The sequence below is a fragment of the Microtus pennsylvanicus genome, chromosome 4 (assembly GCF_037038515.1).
Source record: "Microtus pennsylvanicus isolate mMicPen1 chromosome 4, mMicPen1.hap1, whole genome shotgun sequence".
NCBI lineage: Eukaryota > Metazoa > Chordata > Mammalia > Rodentia > Cricetidae > Microtus > Microtus pennsylvanicus.
The window spans coordinates 36,870,633-36,887,167 of record NC_134582.1 but is presented as its reverse complement, the minus strand read 5'-3'; the positions used below and the strand labels follow the sequence as shown (position 1 = coordinate 36,887,167).

The window sequence follows — 16,535 nt, the reverse complement described above, 5'->3', positions numbered from 1 at the left end:
TCTACCCCGCCCCCCATTGCTTGCTTATCTTCCTTCTGTCTCCGTCTCACGTGCTTAGCCTCTTACTGATCTAACAAGCAGACTTCTACTTCAGAGTTCGTACTTGCTGGCTTCTGTGCCTGGAATGTTCTTTCATTTGGTACCCACTTGACTGGCTCTATATCATTCTTCCAGGTTTTGACCCAAATACTACCTTTTCAGTATGGAAATCTCTGGCTATGCTTTCTAAAATTCCCCTCTACATTTCTAACATACATCTGTATTTTTCTTTTCCTTAGCACACGTTACCATTTTATATGCCATATGGTTGACATATTTTGTTAATCATTTACTGCAAATAGAATAAAAGCTCTATGGAAGCCTAGAGGTTATGTTATTTATTGACTTATCTACCAGAACTGTATATTGCATTGCATTATTATTGTTGATTTATCTCATACAAGGTCTTCAAGAAATAATTGTTTGATGAATGGATTTAATGTCCATGTCCAGTATACAATATAAAATAATTGACAATAAAGCCTAAAGTTTAATTAGAATAGTTATACTGAAAATTACCAAAATAAAATATAGCTATGACTACATATTATTGATATTTTCTTATCTGAGTTTTGCTTGCTGTGTTAATTTATGAGAATCATTAAGACACACACACACATATGTATTTTCAATTCATATGCAATCCCATCTCTAAAAACTAAAGAAAGAAGAAGAAGAAAAGCAAACTACCTTTAAAAATGTAGTTGTGGGCCAGAGAGTGGATAAAAGCACTTTCCATGCAGGCCTGCTGGACAGAACCCACACAGTAGCAAGATCCATCTCCATCAAATTGTCCTCTAACCCCACATACCCGTGTGGGCACGCAGGCTGACACACACTAGTAAATAATTCTTAAAAATATAAATGTAGCCGGGCGGTGGTGGCGCACGCCTTTAATCCCAGCACTCGGGAGGCAGAGGCAGGCGGATCTCTGTGTGTCTGAGACCAGCCTGGTCTACAAGAGCTAGTTCCAGGACAGGAACCAAAAGCTACGGAGAAACCCTGTCTTGAAAAAAAAATGTAAATGTAATTGTTACAAGTAATTGTCTTGGGTGAAGATTATCAAGAGGAAATACACATAATTGTTTGTTTCCTATCTGAATAGTACACATAGATGTGGCATCAGTAAATTGAAAGCTGGGGAAAGCTACATGTAAAAAGATTTCTTTGTCAATCGAGTTATGGTTTTTAAGTCTATAGGAAGGAAATATTCTTGATTTTAAATGAGAAATTACTAGGAAGAAAACTTAAGTAATAAATTCTAAATGACCACGCTTAGAAATATAAGTGGTAAGACTAAAGCTTTTGGTGTAATTGTTAATAAGTAAAAACAATAAATGATGGTGGAGGTATTGGTGTATCACTTTCCTCTTAAACCTGGAATTCTGTTCTGTTCTGTTTGTTTTTTTGGTTGGTTTTTTTTGTTTGTCTGTTTGTTTTTTTAAAGACAGGATCTCATGTAGTCCTGGCTGGCTTCATGCTTAGTAGGTAGGTCAGGCTGGTATTGAACTCACAGAGAGCCATCTGCCTTTGCCTCATGAGTGCTGAGATTAAAAGTGTGTACTACCATACTTGACAAGTGTGTAATTCTTTTTTGTTTGTCCTGAGATGTATTTTATTTTTATGTATATGTCTATGCATGTGCTTATGAGTACCCAAGGAAGCCAAGAAAGTGTTGGAGCACCTGGAACTGGAGTCACAGGCAGTTGTGATCTGCCTAATGTGGATTCTGAGAGAGCCTTAAGTGTTCTTAACTGCTGATCTATCGCTCTGGCTCCCAAGTCTATAATTTCTTACACTGGTTTTTGAGTATCTTGGCAGGTATCAGTTACACGAAAGCACAAAGTAATCGTGGTAAGCATTTGCTATATGTCTGTTTATTCTTTCTTTCCTCATTCCTTTCTTCCTAAATTGTTGTTGTTGTTGAAAAATGATAATTTTAAGATAAACATAGAATAAATGAGGTGCAATCCTAATTAGTCTTAATAATAAAAACCCAGAGTCAGATATTGGGGTAAAAGCTGAAAGATCAGAGAAGTAAAGGAGCGGCCACAATCACCTCTCACTTCTGACTCCTCAGACTGAAAAGGCCGAGCTCCTGTCTACACCCTGCCTTATCACTTCCTCTCTCTGCTTCATCAAATCACTTTCTGTCTCCTGTCTGTACAGACCTCCAGACTTCTATGGTTAACTTGTGGCTAGCTCCACCCTCTAATTTTCGGGCAAGCTTTATTTGTCAGAACACAAACAAAATATCACATTTCCCCCTTTTTTGTCTAAAATAAAAAGGGGTTATAACTAACATAGAAAAACTATGTGTAATAAGTATAATAACTATATACAAACATACACAGATTAGAGCCTGAGACTCTTAATCTCAGGGTCATGGGTTCAAGTCCCACGTTGGGCACCATTTGTAACCCGACATTTCTCTCCTGCCCACCAGTTCCTGAATAACCACTCAGAGGCTTAATATTAATTATAAATCATTGGCCAATGGCTCAGGCTTATTAGTAGCTAGCTTTTATATTTAAATTAACCCATTTCTATTAATCTAAGTATTTTCACATGTCCATAATGTTACCAGTCTGGCATGTTGTACCTTGGGTATCTAAATAGCATCTCCCAGACTCTGCCTTTCTCTTGTATCTCTGCTTGGATTTCCTGCCTAGCTCTATCCTGCCTTGCCATAGGCCAACACAGCTTTATTTATCAATCAATAAGAGCAACACATATTTACAGTGTACAGAAAGACATCCCACAGCAGATAAGGTTGAATTTAATTTAAAAATAATATTTAAAGCTTTAAGCAGAGACTTTAAAGAAAGTTTGAGCCTGCAATAACTGACTTAAAGTTTTGGTTATTTGTCCTTTAATCTCTGAGAACCACTAAAGAGTCACTATTTTGTTTCCCTGTATACTTTCCTTGAAAAGAAAGAAGAGACAGTATTTTGTTTTATATGGCTTGTAACAGAGAAGGAATGACCCGGACTATATATTGCATTGCCTTCTGAATTCATTATGACACTTACTAATCTATTTGATATACAGTTATAGCTTTATTTTAAAACTTTGTGTCTCTGAAGAAAGTAATTTTCTGTTTCTTTATTGGCTGTCCATGACTGAAGAGAATGGTAGAGACGTGCTACATTAAAGTTCTGATTTTTAATGAATGGCTATAGTAGCCATTCATTAGAGTCTCTAGAGTTAAAAAAAAAAGAGAAAGAACTCTTTTAAAATTCAGTCTGCTTTACTGAGAAAGATTAAAATGATTTGAATTTACTTAGCAGTAAAGTACTCCGTGCTCTAGCCTTAGGCTTTGGTTTTCGATGTTGTGACACATCTACAGGACAGCTGTTACATCTCGGAAGGGAGTTAGAGGAGGAACTGCCAAAGAACAAGAATCGTGCATCAGAACTGAAGTAATTCTGTCATGTGCTTTTGGAAAAGGAAAATGTCTACTGTGTTTTACTAATGTTTTTGACTTTATTTCTCAAACAATAGTAACTTTAGTGGTGGTAGTAGTTGTATGTGTGTGTGTGTGTGTGTGTGTGTGTGATTAAACTCAGAGCCTTACATGTTCCACTCTGATAATTTGTTTTGATATTATATAAAATGCAGAAAAGAGCATTTCAGGAGAGTTATATCATTTTGCTTACTATAAAAGCAGACTTAGAGGAGCTGGTGAGATGGCTTAGTAGTTAAAAGGCACTCTTGCAGAGTTTTCAGTTCAGTTCCTAGCACCTACCTTCACTGTCACACACCTGCCTGTAGCTGTAAATGGAACTTTCTTAACCCAGCCAGCTGTTTCCAAATACCTGGTGGCTGCTTCCCAAATTACCACACAGTGGAGGCTTACCATAAATTATAAATGCTTAACCAATAGCTCAGGCTTATTACTAACCAGCTCACACTTTTTAAGTTAACCCATATTCCTTATTTACACTGTCATGTGGTGGAGGTACCTTTATTAGCATGGCACATTCATCTCTTGCTCCCTCTGAATATGGATTGTGACTCCTAACTCCAGCTCTTCTCCTTCCCATCGTCTTTAGTCTGGTCACCCTGCCAACCTGGCTACTGACCAGTCAGCATTTTATTAAACCTATCCAAGTGACAAATGTTTACAGTGTACAAGAGAATTATCCCACAGCAGGTAATTCTACCTCAAAGGGGTCCAACACCCTCTTTTTGCTTCCTGAGGCACCCACACAGGAGATACACACTCATACAGATACCCATGAATGTACAAAAATAAAAATAAAATTCTATAAAAAACCTAGAGCTATTTTTATAAGACTTTTAGCATATTACGCATCAACTTACTGTGTTACCAAAAAAGAAAAGGTTTGTAATTTACCTAACAGGTAGTAAGTCTGTCATTACCTTGAACATGTTCGTGTCTTTGCTCTTGGTCACCAGTTGTTTTATTGCTTAAGAGGGAGTGCTAACTGTGTGAGCCAGTTGCCATGAAAACACGGCCGAGTGGACAAAGATGATTGAGGAGCTCATCATTTTTGCTTCTGTTTCATCAAACAGCTATTCAGAGCTTATTCGGAGCTGATTTTCTTGATTGTTTTCACCCTCTGGTTGTGAGACTACAACTCTAATGTAAAAAATTAAAAGTGGAAAATGAAAAACTTGTTCTTGCATGTTCCATAGAGAATAAAGAAAATGTCAACCTAGCTCTAAGTATATACTTGTAATTTTCTTGCTTCAAGCATTAAAAAAAAGTACTATTCAAATAATCATTGAAAAACACATATTCTTTGCAAAGATTTGGTGTTCTCACAGTGTGCTTGTGTCTCCTGGTTTGACTTTCCGCGTTGTGTTAAGTCTGGAAGAAGCATTTAAGCACACTCTGTGGGACTTATGCTATTGTGTCACTCACTGGAACGGGAACTTCTGTTCTTTAATTGCTCATAAGTTACTAGAAAGAATAGCCTTTTTTATTCCTTTTTGCAAAATCTTTGTTTTTGAGACAGTTTCTATATAGTCCTGGTTGTCCTGGAACACACTGTGTAGACTGGACATGCCTCAAACTCACAGAGTTCCTCCTTCCTCCACCTCCTGAGTGATGGGATTAAAGGCGTACCCCCCTCCCACACACACACACCAGGTCTCTTTTTTGTTCCTGATATGCACTGTTTTAATGTGATGAGTGAGCATATGTAATAGCCGGCCTTAAGAGTCTTTTCTATTGCTGCATGTGTACATTGGAAATGTTAAAATATTTACACAGTAAGAACAGAAGTTCATTAAATATTAATGTTGGGTCGTTTGAGTTATTTATAAGCCGTCACACTATCCTCAATTTGTATATTGCCACACAGATAATGGAAGCTTGATAATGGATAATTCTAAATTTCTGCTGTGGTTTTCTGTACTACATTTAGTAGTTACCACAGCATTGACCTGGTTCATTTGTAGTGGAAACACTGAGTATAGTTAGGAAGAACTGTGGCGTTGGGATATATTTTCAATTTAAAGTTCCATGTGTAATATTGCCACAGTTACAGCGCTGCTAGCCAAGCTTTTATGAGATTATTTCATTTATGGATGCTGTGCTAAATTAATATAATATTCATGGAGTTACTTAATCTCTACAGACCTGGGGATTTTTTTTTTTGTCTTTAAATGTACTTCTTTTGAAGATGCTGCTTATAGAGTTGATAGGCTTGTTAAAAAGGTCAATGAATTCAAGCAGTATAGGATCTCATATTAAAAGTGTTCAGACTTTGCTATGTACTAGGTGTACAACTTTTGACCCTAATTTTCTTCTAGTGGGGAAATAATACCAAATAGGTGTGAACATTGAAAAGACATCCTGTATAACACTTATCATCAAATCATATATTTATAAGAAAGGAACATAAAGACTGACTTAGTACACAACTTGAATTGGTATTTTTTTTATTGTCTTATTTTTAGAAGTATCTATACATCTTTTCTTCTATATGCTATATAATGTCTTGGGATGAGTTTTACAGGGTGACATATATCCTAAGAAGGGCTTAACTGAAGAGATGGTTTAGTGGTTAAAAATATGTACTATTCTTACAGAGGACTCAAGTTCAGTTCTCAGTGCACACATCAGAGTGGCCCAAACTGCCTGTGACTTCAGCTCCAAAGTACTGGACACTGTCTTCTGGCCTCTTCAGGCACTGTTCTTACACGCTCATGATGGTGGAGCCTGCTCACTTGTTCCTGGCCACTTAGACCCGAAATAATCACACGGAAACTATATTAACTGCAACATGCTTGGCCAATCACTTAAGCATATTGCTAGCTAGCTCCTGTATCTTAAATTAATTCATTTTCATTATTTTGTTTTCTTTACCACGAGGCTCATGGTTTACCCATAAGGTTTCTGGGCATCTGTCTTCTTCAGCGGCTACATGATGTCTTCCTGACTTGCCTACTTTCTCATCTATTTCTGCTTGAAATTCCCACCTTACTCTATTCTGCCATGCCACAGGACCAAAGCAGCTCTTTCATTAACAAAAAACATTCACAGCATGCAGAGGGGGATCCCACATCTTGCATACTCACATGTGTGTACACACACACAATTAAAAATAAATATTTTTTTTAAAAAAATAGTAAGCTTAATTGGGGCAACTGATAAGCAAAGAATACTGAGCTGAAAATGATCTCCCCTTAACCTATAGAAAATTATGCTGAGGTGGATGTTCCTTCTCTGTGGAATTGCCTATTGCCTGTTGCCATGTGCTAATGGAGATGTCCCCACCTCTGTCATTTTCCTCTTCTACAGTGAGGGTGGCTTGAAAGCATTCTTGTTAGTGGATGATAGATACGTTGTTTAAAGCTGGGGCTATCTAAGTTTAGAATCCACTTGTTTTTAAAAGATTGGGATACCAACCTAGTTAGTATCAAAGGACTGTGGATAGTTGCATTCCTCCGTTGAGATGAAATCAACCTCTGGTCACATGGGAAGGTAAGTTCCCATGCATTTCCTTATGATGAAAGGAATGCTGGCCTGTGGGTTTCCATTATGAGCAGTCTAGAGGGAATGTTTCAGGAATCATTTCAGGATAATTTTGCCTCCTGTATTGTTAATCAAAATGTTTTAAGCCTTCTCTTTTTAGTGAAAAAATATGTATGTATGTATGTATGTATGCATGCATGTATGTATGCATGCACGTATGTGTTTGTATATAAACCAGAAAATGTTTTTATAAACACTTTAAATTAGAATTGCTCGTATTCCTTAATCTCTTCCGTATCTTGTTTCCATGGTTGAAGTGGCTATTTTTCAGTAATTAGAAATGTTATGATCATTTAGACTTTATATTTCGCCTGTTCAAATTTGGTGATGTCTACTTCCCTGGTTTACACACTGTGTTGCTGCCTCAGTTCCTTGGAATATCAACATCAGGTTGATATTTAGGGTCACAGCAGTATGGCTCAGGGCTTAGCTAATGGAACAATTGGCTAACTTTGGGGAAATTATTTAGCTTCAATTTTTATTTTACAGATTTCTTTCCTGTAACTGTCTAAGCACATATCTCCCAGCTGTATTTTATTCTACAATCTAAGCAGCCTGCATGTAGTATAGACTATAACACGTCCATCATTAGTACTCCCAGTAACTGAAGCAGTTAGGCCACACATTTGGGGCTGGAAACCACAAAAGTTTATTCTCTTGTATTCAATGAAAATTTCAGAGAAACATGAGCTATTGTTACTTTTTGTTGTTGATTTGGACATAAGATAAATGTATTGCTTCCTGGTATAGAATGGTTGGTTTTTAAGGTAAAGAATTGAACATAGAGGAAAGTGCCCTTTGTGTAATTTAAAAAAAACTTCTAAAAATTTAGGTATTCTTACACTATTGATTGACAGTACACATAGTAGCAGATGTGTGCGTGCTGTGGCGTGTGTGGAGGTCAGAGACCACTTCCCGGGGCTCTCTCTCCCTGCCGTGTCCTTCCCAGGGTTGAGCTCAGGGCATCGTTTATGATAAGCATCCGTACCCCTGAGCCATCTTGCTGACCTTTTAAAGATTTTTTTTAAAAGTTGGAATTATTTTATACTTGCAAAAAAAATGATCTACACAGTACAAAAAATTCTTATATACCACATGTATATTTATTCCGACCTCCCTGAATTTAACATCTTCCATAAACATAGTATAATTATTAAAATTAGGACCTGGGGGGCTTAGCTTGTTCCTGAAATCCTGATTCTCTGGAGACCAAGTGGAATATCTGAGTTCTAGGACAAGAACTTGTCTATATAGCAGAAAATGTCTCAAAAAGTAAAAAGAAACTGCCACAAAATAAGGAAATGGATATAAATACACTTTGTGAAATCTATATACCTTGTTTAAAATTTGCCAGTTGTATTTTTAATGTAGTTTTCCCTCCAGGATGGACACAAGCTGTGTCTTTAGTCTTCATGCTTCCTTAGTCTCTCTACTCTAAAGGTTCCTGTCTGTCCTGCCCTTCCTGTTTTTCATACCTGTCCTTTGGAGTGCTGGCCAGTTAGTTTGTGGATGGCCACCCACACGGTCTGCTTGGTGTCATGTACTTCTTTCTTAGTGCTTCCTGTCAGGACGAAAGGGGCGCCAGTTCATTCCTTTTCATTAGGGCATTTATTCCAGCCACTTGGTTAAGATGGGCCTACCAGGTTTGTCCACCATAAATTCTGTTTTCCTTTGTGCTCATAATTATCTTACAGAAATATTTAAGGTTATATAATTATATAAGCTTTTACTCTGTATGTATTTGTTCATTAGTTTTAGCATCCATTAACATTTTTTCCCTAAAACACTTACTTGTGATGTTTACCCAAGTAGTTTTTTTTTTTACATCATGCTTTCTGTATTTTTTCCAGGTTGAATCCTATTATTGGGAAAAGATTATAAATACTTGTTAGTCATTTTTCTGCTTTCTTTTTTAATCAAGAAATTAGTTGTACTGTATTTAGTTACAAATGGAAGAGTATTTTTCAAGGCAAAATATCATTTTAAAAATTAACTGTTTAGAAGCTTAAAAATAGTTTCACAATTTGTGTCAATATAAGTTTTGTTTTTGTGGTGCTGGGCAATACAAATTTTTAAAAAACGTTCTTATGAGTAGGTTTTATACTAAGTATTTAGAGACTTCATTTTTAAATTAATAGTTGATTTATTACTTATAAATTGCAACTAGTTCTTCCTTAACTTCTGAAGTCAGAGTATAAACCATATGTAAATGCAAAGACTGTAACATAATGCAAGTCCTGTAGCACAAGCAGCCATTGTTGTACACAGACAGCATCCCAGAAACTCGGGGCAGCACTTTGCACAGGCGGGTATTAATTAGCTCAGCTCCACTAACACAGTACCATGGAGAAAAAGGAGTAACTGGATCTTAAACTGAATTTATGTTTAATATATCTTACATTTAAACATTTAAATATTTAGACTTTCTCAGACTCTTTTTTTCCTTAATTCAATTATAAAAGCTAATGTCTTAGTCAGGCTTTCCTTTCCTTTTCATTGAGTTGTGTTAAGTGCACATTCATCATCTCTGGTGTCCACCATCGCTGAGGTAAGTGCTACCTGCACACCTTAACCCGTTTTGAGAAGATTGTGACCAGCATCTGCAGCAGTGGTGTGTACTGGAGAGTGTGTAGATGATAGCTCTCCTTCATCATACTCCGTCGTCCTTGGTTTTTTTAGACATTCAGTATTTAGTGATAATTATTGGCTTGGGCTAAACCTAAACCAAAATATATTTTTTAAGGATATCTGAGCCAGGCAGTGGTGGCCCAGGCCTTTAATCCCAGCATTTGAAAGGCAGAGACAGGTGGATCTCTGTGAGTTCAAGGCCAGCCTGGTTTACATTGCAAGTTCTAAGACAGCCAGAACTACATGGAGTAAGCTTGTCTTGAAAAACCAAATCAAACCCAGAACAACAACAAAAATATGACTAAAGAATGTTTATATCACTTGGAATAGTATCAGAATTCTTAGATTTATTTTATTTTTTTTTGAAAAAAAAATTTCCGCCTCCTCCCCGCCTCCCATTTTCCTCCCCCTCCTCCCACTCCTCTCCCCCTCTCCCCACTCCTCTCCCCCTCTCCCCACTCCTCTCCACCTCCCTCTCCAGTCTGAAGAGCAGTCAGGGTTCCCTGCCCTGTGGAAAGTCCAAAGTCCTCCCCCCTCCATCCTGATCTAGGAAGGTGAACATCCAAACTGGCTAGGCTCCCACAAAGCCAGAACCTGAAGTAGGATCAAAACCCAGTGCCATTGTCCTTGGCTTCTCAGCAGCCCTCATTGTCCGCCATATTCAGAGAGTCCGGTTTTATCCCATGCTTTTTCAGTCACAGTCCAGCTGGCCTTGGTGAGCTCCCAATCGATCAGCCCCACTGTCTCAGTGGGTGGGTGCACCCCTTGTGGTCCTGACTTCTTTGCTCATGTTCTCCCTCTTTCTGCTCCTCATTGGGACATTGAAAGATCTATTTGACAAGAACTTTAAGGCATTGAAGAAAGAAATTGAAGAGGATACCAGAAAATGGAAGGATCTCCCTTGCTCTTGGACTGGGAGGATCAACATAGTAAAAATGGCAGTTCTACCAAAGGCAATTTATAGATTCAATGCATTCCCCATCAAGATCCCATCAAAATTCTTCACAGATCTTGAGAGGACAATAATCAACTTTATATGGAAAAACAAAATCCCAGGATAGCCAAAACAATCTTATACAATAAAGGATCGTCTGGAGGCATTACCATCCCTGACTTCAAACTCTATTACAGAGCTACAGTATTGAAAACAGCTTGGTATTGGCATAAAAACAGAGAAGTCGACCAATGGAATCGAATAGAAGACCCTGACTTTAACCCAGAATTCTTAGATTTTTATCTCCTGTTCTTCCACTGAGGATTCAAAGAGGAGCAGACACATAGACAAAAAGAGACTATTTGAGTTTAGGGCTTGAAACTCTGCACGTAGCCCAGGCTGGCCGTGGATTTATAGCCCTCCTCCCTCAGGCCTCAGTAGTGCTGTGGTTGTAGCTGTACGCCTCTAGGTCTGATAATTTGTTTTGTGCTGTTTTAGAGCAGGGTCTCACAGTTACCAACTAGTCTGGAATTCACCATGTATTTCGTACTGGTCTTGAACTCCTGATAGTTCTCTTCCTCAGCCTCCTGAGTGCTATGGTTACAGGCATGTGCTAACACCTAGCCCTTTTCACCGTATACCATGTCAGTTTTACTTTTTACTTCATTATTTATAGATCCAAACTAATAGGATTCATTTCTCATGAATTTTAACAGAAGTTCCTAAATGCAGACAGAAAATCCTTCCTTAACCTAGAGACCCTAAGAGGTTTGCCGCATAGTGCTATTGCTTGGGTTTTTTTTTTTTTTATGACATTTGTTTTTACAGCTCCTCGAGCACATTTTTATTTACCCATCTGTGTGTGTATTTTAGCAGTAGCCAAGGTGTGATGTGGTGCCTTCTCTTATGAGATACCGTTCTGAGCACTTTTATAGCTACTTATTTTATTATTATGACAACCTTATAATATAGGAATCATTGTTATACCTAGATGAAGAAACAGACTTGATGGTGGTAAGTAGCTGCTCCAAATTTCTGAGTTTTGAGTTTAGATAGACGGATGCTTGTGTTCTTAAGTGCAGTTACGAGCCACACATCATCATTCCAGCCGAATGCATGACGGTTGTCCTATAGTGGATTTTAAAAAATCACTATCATCTAGTGAAATCGTAACCTTTATCATGTTTGCAGTGCTGCTGCTGTAATGGGCTGCCTGGGCTGCCTGTGTGTAGCACACAGGTATAAAGATACCTGACAGTGCTGGGCAGTGGTGTTGAACACCTTTGATTCCAGTACTCAGGACGCAGAGGCAGGCGGGTCTCTGAATTTGAGACTGACCTGGTCTACAGTGTGAGTTCTAGGACTGCCAAGGCTACAGATTGAAAAACCTGAGAGAGAGAGAGGGAGAGAAATATGAATGAATGCCCAATAGTAAGTGTTGCAATTTTCTCTCTGTTGCTGAAGCACTCTGACCAAAAGCAAAAACAACTAAGGGAGGTTAAGGTTTATATTAGCTTACAAGTTACAGTCCATCACAGAGGGAACTCGAGCAGAAACTTGAATTAGAAACCATGGCCACTACTGCTTGCTGTCTTCCCACATGTTTGTGCTTAGTTCCTTTTCCCACCTTCTCAGAGAATGGTCCTGCCTACAACAACAGACTGAGACTGGGCCTTTCTGTATCACTTAACAATCAAAATTCCCCCACAGACATGCCCACAGGCCAGTCTGATCTAAGCAGTTCCTGAATTGAGAGTCTCTTCTCAGATGACTCGACTGTCAAGTTCACAAAGCTAACTAGGACACTGACAACTGTATGATAGACTGAGCATATCACACCATACCTTTTTATTGTTTTACAGTCCACCTCTATCTATTTCTTTTGTGAGCTTACCCTAAGACAGTGTACTGTGTCCTATCAGCACCAACCTTATATGCTTAGCACTTACTATGCCCTTTAATTGCATCATTTTCTTTTCTGCCTAACTTAATCTTAGGGGACTTTGTTCTACTGGATTTTCTGTTTTAACTGGGTCTCATGTATCCCAGGCTATTTTGCATTCACTGTAAAGCCAAGGATGACCCTGGACTTTGATTTTCTGCTTCTGTCTCCCACACCCAGTGTATGCAGTGCTGTATGTAAGTCAAACCCAGGGCGTTGTGCATGCTAAGCAAGCCCTCTACTAACTGAGCTATGCTCTCAGCCCCTAATCTTAAATTGTTCATTCACCAGAGCTTTTCTTCTGCATTTATAGTACATGAGACCATGCCCAAAGTGGGCTGGTATCTTAAAGGCTGTTGGCTGAAGGAGTTCCCACAGCACAAGGGTTTTCTTGTAATGAGGGAAGTGGGACCTGTTTATATGTGGATGTGTCACCTTCCTTATTATGTCTATCATCATTAAACTGAATACTAATTTTCTGGGAGTTTTTTTGAAGTGAAAGAAGTTAAAATATCATACAGTAAAGTAAAAACAATTTATCTCCTACTAGCCTTTGAATTCCTTAACCAGAGGTTAAGTCTTTGATTTTATATTCTTGCCATGTAAGACACTGACTCTAAACTTTATATTGATTTTTTTTAAGTGAGACACAAGGGGGTGCTATTTATCATATCACTTCTAGGTCTTAACTTTTTTAAAAATCATTCTCCTTGAGAAATTATAATAGGATGGCACTTTAATATTATTTGTGATCCAGAACCTCTAAGGTCCTTTAAATAAATAAAAAAAATCTTTGTGTACTTTTTTGCAGATCGATTAACCCTAAGAATATAACGTGTGTCCTCTGGGTTTTCTAATATTAAATAATATTTGCTGAATGGAAAGAGAATTGCTGAATTGTTTTTTGAAGACGGTCTGAATGTTTTCAGCCACACTTAATGTTTTGACTGGATTATATGTAAATCTTAAGAATTAGTTTTATAAACTAAGACTGTATAGTTATAGTCTTCGTTGTTTTTATCTTGTGGTTCATCTATTTCCTGAGATTTTTCTGAGCCGATACTTTTATCAAACATGAGAGTCATAATCCAATCTATGCCCCAAATTAGGTCTGGACTGTTCTCAGAAAGCAATTAAAGGTGGAAAGTAGAGAAGAATGTATTCAATGTGGTTACATTGGTCCAAGTCAGAGTCCTGAAATAGACCAGGGTTTAAACAGAGGGCAAAGGATATGCTCATCTAAGCAACTTTAGTTAAGGTGCGCTCCTGCCCATGTTAACCCATTCTTGTCTGAATTTCAGTCTCATCCTGTGAGATGGTTTCATATACTGTTAGAACTGGGTTGGGGTCTAGATGAAAAATGAAAACAACAGATTTAGCAAATAAAATTAATACATTTCATTTTGTACATACCACTCACAAACTGTAAAGATTGGGTTAAGAAAATAGGTTTAGTGATGTGAGAAGTAAGAACACCTTCAGGCACACACATCCCAGATACATGGTATTATACATTTAATAACCTTGTTCATAGTCAATACAGTAAAAGTCAAGCTTTTATTGGAAAGGAGGCAAAGATGATGCTATTTATTTTATAAACATATTTTAAAAGAATTAACATCTCAAAATTTAATTAAAAGCTTTCCTTAGAGATATCTTTAGTAAAAAAAAAATGTTATACTTACAAGTAAATGCCATGCCTCTATCAGCACTAAGCAAAAACTGGCCCTCAGTTTCACTTTCTTAGTATATTTGAAAAGACATGCAGAGAAGCTACGATTATGGGCCAGTCCTCAAGTCTGAGTTCTAATTTTGTGGGTGTGCTTACTTTTCTAGTAGTCTGCAGCATTGCAGTGTCAGTGCGTGGAGAACGGCCCCAGTTGTGTCACAAGGAAAGGGAGAAACTGGACTTTGACCATGTGCACATTCTCCCACAGAAGACTTAAGGGAAATTAGTGAAACTTCCTTCACAGGCAACGCTGGCTGGAAAAACTTACTGCTAATCTTTTGCAGTTCCCCGACTTTCATGTTCTGATTTGTTCTTCCTTTTCTTCAACACACCAATTTTAGATGTTAAAAAGAGAATTATTCCTTTTAATTATTTTGAGGTTTAGAAAATACTAGCAATATTGTTGAAGAATGAACTTTTTTTGTTTGTTTGTTTGTTTGTTTGCTTGTATGTCAAGACAGGGTTTCTCTTTATAGCCCTGGCTGTCCTGAAACTCACTCCATAGACCAGGCTGTATGCGATCTCAGATATCTGCCTGATTCTGCCTCCTGATTAAAGGTGTGACCACCACCGTGCAGCCAAGAATGAACTTTGTATTAATTAAAACAAGCAGATCTATTGGAGCTGTTACCTGAGTAATATATTCCTCACGTAAACAGTAGAGCCGAGAAATTAAAGGTCACTAGCTAATATCACTTGGAAGATGCACTTTTACAGAGTGGGGTGTAGATGTTATCCATAGAAACTTCCATAATGTATAGTGGAAGAATTATTAGAATGGATTGATAGCTGGATATTTTAGTTAATGAGTATAAAATCTCATCTTGGCTGTTGTTCGTGTTAGTTCATCTTTTCAGAACTTTTCATCTGCTTTTGTTTCTTGATAGTGACAATGTTGAATATTAAAATCTCAGCATCCTGGTAATAAGAAATTTATACTAAGATAATGTTCTTCCTTTTGGAAAGTGAGGTCAGAAGTTGTTTTGGTGGTGGTGGCAGTGTGTGTGTTCACTTATACATTTGCTATATGTACTTAGAGAATAAAACAGTGTATATATAACTCCCCCACCAGTCAGTATGCTGTTATTAGTTGGGTATTGACTTTTCCTAGGGGTCAGTCACATAAGTGTATAGTGCCTGTGTGACTGACTGGTTATGTAAGCTAAAGACCCCCCCCAGAAAGAAAAGTGTCGGCCATAAAGCATATTACATTGATATCTGCTTAGATTGATCAGGTGAGTAAAGTAAGGCCCAATTATCATTTGTGTTCAAAAACACTTATTATCAGACAGAGTATTCTAGAAAGTCAGAGCTTAGTTCTTAGGAGCTGACCAAAGACAAGTCCTAAAAGAGGTCATTTGGGGTATATGTGTGCAGGTTTGAACCTATGACTACTGAGGTAACTCTTCAAAAAGTCATACAAGTTACTGAGTTCAATCTGATGATGAGGTCTTGTTCTTTCACTAAGTAATGTCTAGGGGTTAGTTAGAGTAATTTTGTAATTAAAAATGACTGGACTCTATCCATTAGAACTCTCTGATGAATTTTTACTCAAATACTTTACTGAAGAAAACTTATTTGAATATTTGAATTTTTAAAAATTTTAAGTAATTGTGTTGATCCTATTTAATTTTAGTAATTTACAGAAGTTTGTTTTGAATACTAAAATTTAGTTTATCTGAAACTGGCATTTGCTTTTTATTATGGTCTTGAATTTTCAAAAGAGGTTCTGATAATAGAAGTTTTTATATAGTAAGGATTGTCTGCCTCATATATAAGAAGTTTGAATGAATGTACATACTTTTCAAAATATCTTTTTTCTTTTCTTTTTCCTTAGGTATTTGTGGAAACATTAGATAAATGTTTTGAAAATGTCTGTGAACTGGATTTAATATTCCATGTAGACAAGGTACTGTTTACCATATTGTCAAATATTTTAAGCTTTTTATTTAGGAAAAGCCTTGATTTGTGCTTGTTAGAGTGAAATGCCATTTAATGAACAAAGCTAGAAGAATTCCTACCTAGGAAAGGAAATGACATGGGCAGGGATTGGTGGACATGGTTGCCTCTGCCTGGGTCTGTGGTTGGAGGAACTTGCATTTAAATTGGATTATAAGAATGAATAAATGGAAAAGGATTCTAGAAAAGGAGAGAACCATACTGGCAAAAGTAAAATACAGGCTGTTCTGTAAATAGGGATTGGTATTAATCAAGAGAACTGGTTTTGAAGAGCTTTTACTGCCTTGAATTTGGG

General features: G+C 37.4%; 1 protein-coding gene across 4 annotated transcripts in view; it reads left to right on the top strand.

The window, feature by feature from the left end:
- Ap3s1 (adaptor related protein complex 3 subunit sigma 1) overlaps positions 1 to 16,535 on the top strand; it is a 45,363-nt gene that overhangs the window by 17,538 nt on the left and 11,290 nt on the right. For all 4 annotated transcript variants that reach the window (XR_012910292.1, XM_075968705.1, XM_075968703.1 and 1 more), the window contains exon 4: positions 16,119 to 16,190. Coding sequence is in view for 3 of the 4 variants with exons in the window: in XM_075968705.1 (XP_075824820.1) it covers positions 16,119 to 16,190 (72 nt within the window). In the remaining variant the exon portion in view is untranslated. The remainder of the gene's footprint in view (positions 1 to 16,118; positions 16,191 to 16,535) is intronic.